A 2,807-nucleotide genomic window follows, 5' to 3' on the forward strand; every position below is an offset into this window, starting at 1 on the left:
CAAGTGTTCCTAATTTTTCTTCAAATAGTAAATAAATAAATAAATAAATAAGTATGGTCTTTAATATGCAATACTTTGTGTTTTGTATTTTTGAGATTCTTCTCTAAGGAGGCCCATTTTTAATTTTTCTATATGTGCTTTTTAATTGTGTCTGTGTGCTACATGTGAACTGTGAGCCTGTGTCTCATCTAAATATCATTATGCTGTCACATTGACAAAAGACTCTTGATTATTTGATGGATTATTTGGCATTTAGCAAATAGAAATATTTAATAAATAATAAATAATTTGGTCTGAAAGCTTTGTCTACAGAAACAGCACATCGGGCATTTGACTCAACAACCCTTAGAAACATGGACAGCAGGATAAATATGCTGTAGCACACTGATTTTAAACATGTGTAGCAATATTTATTAACTTGTTTGCTCGTGCATTAAATAATCTATTAATAAATGTGCCTCATTCTTTATATTTTGTTAGATTTTATGATACTGCTTTTAGTTCATAGTAACAGTGGAAGAGTCAGAAAAGGGTTTTTCTTAAAAAATAACTTTATTATTCATGAAAATCTTTTAAACAAAATAGAAGTTTGTGAAAAAAAATAAAATCTATATTTAAACTCTACAAACACGGCATCTTAACTGTAGGACCACAATGATTGTCTCACAATTCATCAAAGATTGCACCATATTGCTCTTTTTTCCCCCCCGGTCGTATCAAAAATACCTCATGTTACATTTAATCATTCAGTCGTAATCCTCCTACAAGCTCTTTTACGGTTATAATTTGAACAAGAATTTGCTCAGCAGGACTTGGTTTTTATATCAAAAAACACGACAAAGATTTCAAAATAAAATCAAAAGCCTCTCTGAGGCTCAACAAACTGCAAAAAATAAATACAGCGACGAAGATAAAGCAATACAAATGTATTTACTGTCTCCCAGACTAGAGGGAAGACGTCCACATTGTCCAGCAACATGTCCGGTTGTCCTCCGGCCGGCGGTTCACGCGTGGACGTGATGGCTGTCAAACTCGTAAGGAAAGGACGAGTGGACGTACTCCTGTCCTGCAGCACAGTCGTACCTCATCAGGCACGGGTAGCTTTCAGGCGGCACAACGTCCAGCTGCAGGTCCAGCCACTGCCGGCGAGGAGCCGCGTGCCTCCTGGGGTCCGTCAGGATCCTGTTGAGGGCCACGATGTAGCTGAGGGCCATCTGCAGGGTTTCGTACTTGGACAGCTTTTTGTCCTGCCCCCACTGCGGCACCACTTTGCGCAGGCGGTCGAAGGCCGTGTTCAGACCCTGCATCCTCTTCCTCTCTCTGGCGTTGGCCGCCATCCGTCGCCTCGTGGCGGTCTCGAATTTCTCCGGGCTCTTGGAGTCCGGCTCCGAGGACTCGGACCCGGAGTCGGTGCAGCTGGGCCGGCGGGACTTCATGGCTGCGGACAAACCGGGGTCGGACAGATTCAAGACGAAGAGGCTCCCGGGGCCGGATTCAAAGCTCATTCCTCGGGTTTTTAAGGTCTTGATTTGTTCCAAGCTGAGAGTCCGACTCGTGTAACTCCGGATAGTCTGAAGACTCCGAGATGATCTGGAGACAGAGAAGATGCTGCTTTTATAGGACGGAGCAGATGAACAGGTGGCAGCAGGTGGAGTCCCCACTCTCCCCACAGAGGAACACACCCCTGCAGACCCACAAACACCCACGCCCACTCTCAGCACACACCCACACACAAACAAACCCTAATGAAATTTTAATTATCACGGTCCGGGCGATCCGGCCGTGGCTTCGCTCAGAGCCATGTGTCACAAACACCAAAAGTCGACCATCTGGCGGCTCGGCTCGCCACGTCTGATGATTCCGAACATTTGAAGGCACAGACCTGAACACAGTCACTAAAAACATCAACAAGAACAGGAAAAAAACAGCTAAAAAAAAACAAAAGGACAGATGAGGAATTAGCCACGTGATCCGTTATTAATTAAATTTCGATTGTATTGCATTTAACTTGTAAACTGTAACGACAAACAGCTGACCCATTTCAAGACACAAACTCTGTTCTGTCCTTTTTAATCATCAAGACACCATTTGAAAACGTTTTTTCCTCAAAAAAGAAAACAAAAAAAGAAATAAACTGCATCTAATCTGCAAGAACTGTTAACCAGCGGGTGAAAAAGCACCTTTGTCAGGTTTTTCATGACGTCCACCCCTCCTCTGTGTGACGAGGGGCAATAATCTGAGATTAGCTTGAGGCACTTTGTGAAGTGTAAGTGAGGCCTGTAACCTGAGGGATTTTAACCGACACATTAGAGGGGAGGATTATGGCGTTTAAACAATATGGACCAAGATGGTGTGAAGACCGCTGCGGAAGCTCCTGGACCAGAAACATCTACCCAGGGGTTCACGTCTCTCCACCGTGGAAGTTTATTGCTGATGCATTAACGTCTGGCGCGTTGTCGGCGCACACATGATGCCAAATGAATAATTTAAGTGTGAGGCGGTGCAAGAAGTAAGAAGTCTGTCTGCCGGTGCCATCAGCTGGTGCTCGACTTTATCAATCTGATCGCATTCAGTGGTTTTAGGTCAACTGTTTTTCACTCCGTAACAACATTTGCCTTTAAGGTTTTAACGTTGCTGCACTTCCTTATCACTCTTTTTAAAAGACCACATCAGTGAAAATGCAAAAACCGAAAATGATCTAAAATCAAAGCTCAAACACGGAAGTATGAAATGATTTTTATCATCTTCCAAGTAAGGAAAACGGAGCATTTATCTCTGAAAACTGTTTTAGTTTCCACGCTACATTC

At 43.1% G+C, this 2,807-nt stretch overlaps 1 protein-coding gene across 1 annotated transcript; it reads right to left on the reverse strand.

Moving 5' to 3' along the window:
* Positions 1–564: 564 nt before the first annotated feature.
* On the reverse strand, positions 565–1,606 carry atoh7 (atonal bHLH transcription factor 7). Its single transcript, XM_012855614.3, has one exon. The coding sequence runs from the start codon at positions 1,503–1,505 to the stop codon at positions 1,005–1,007; it is 501 nt and encodes a 166-aa protein (XP_012711068.2). The 5' UTR covers positions 1,506–1,606; the 3' UTR covers positions 565–1,004.
* Between the last annotated feature and the right edge of the window lie 1,201 nt (positions 1,607–2,807).

Source organism: Fundulus heteroclitus, chromosome 22 (assembly GCF_011125445.2).
Source record: "Fundulus heteroclitus isolate FHET01 chromosome 22, MU-UCD_Fhet_4.1, whole genome shotgun sequence".
NCBI classification, from domain to species: domain Eukaryota; kingdom Metazoa; phylum Chordata; class Actinopteri; order Cyprinodontiformes; family Fundulidae; genus Fundulus; species Fundulus heteroclitus.

What these genes read in the sequence shown, in the direction of transcription:
- atoh7 (XM_012855614.3), bottom strand. Translation starts at nt 1,505, where the DNA reads ATGAGCTTTGAATCCGGCCCCGGGAGCCTCTTCGTCTTGAATCTGTCC.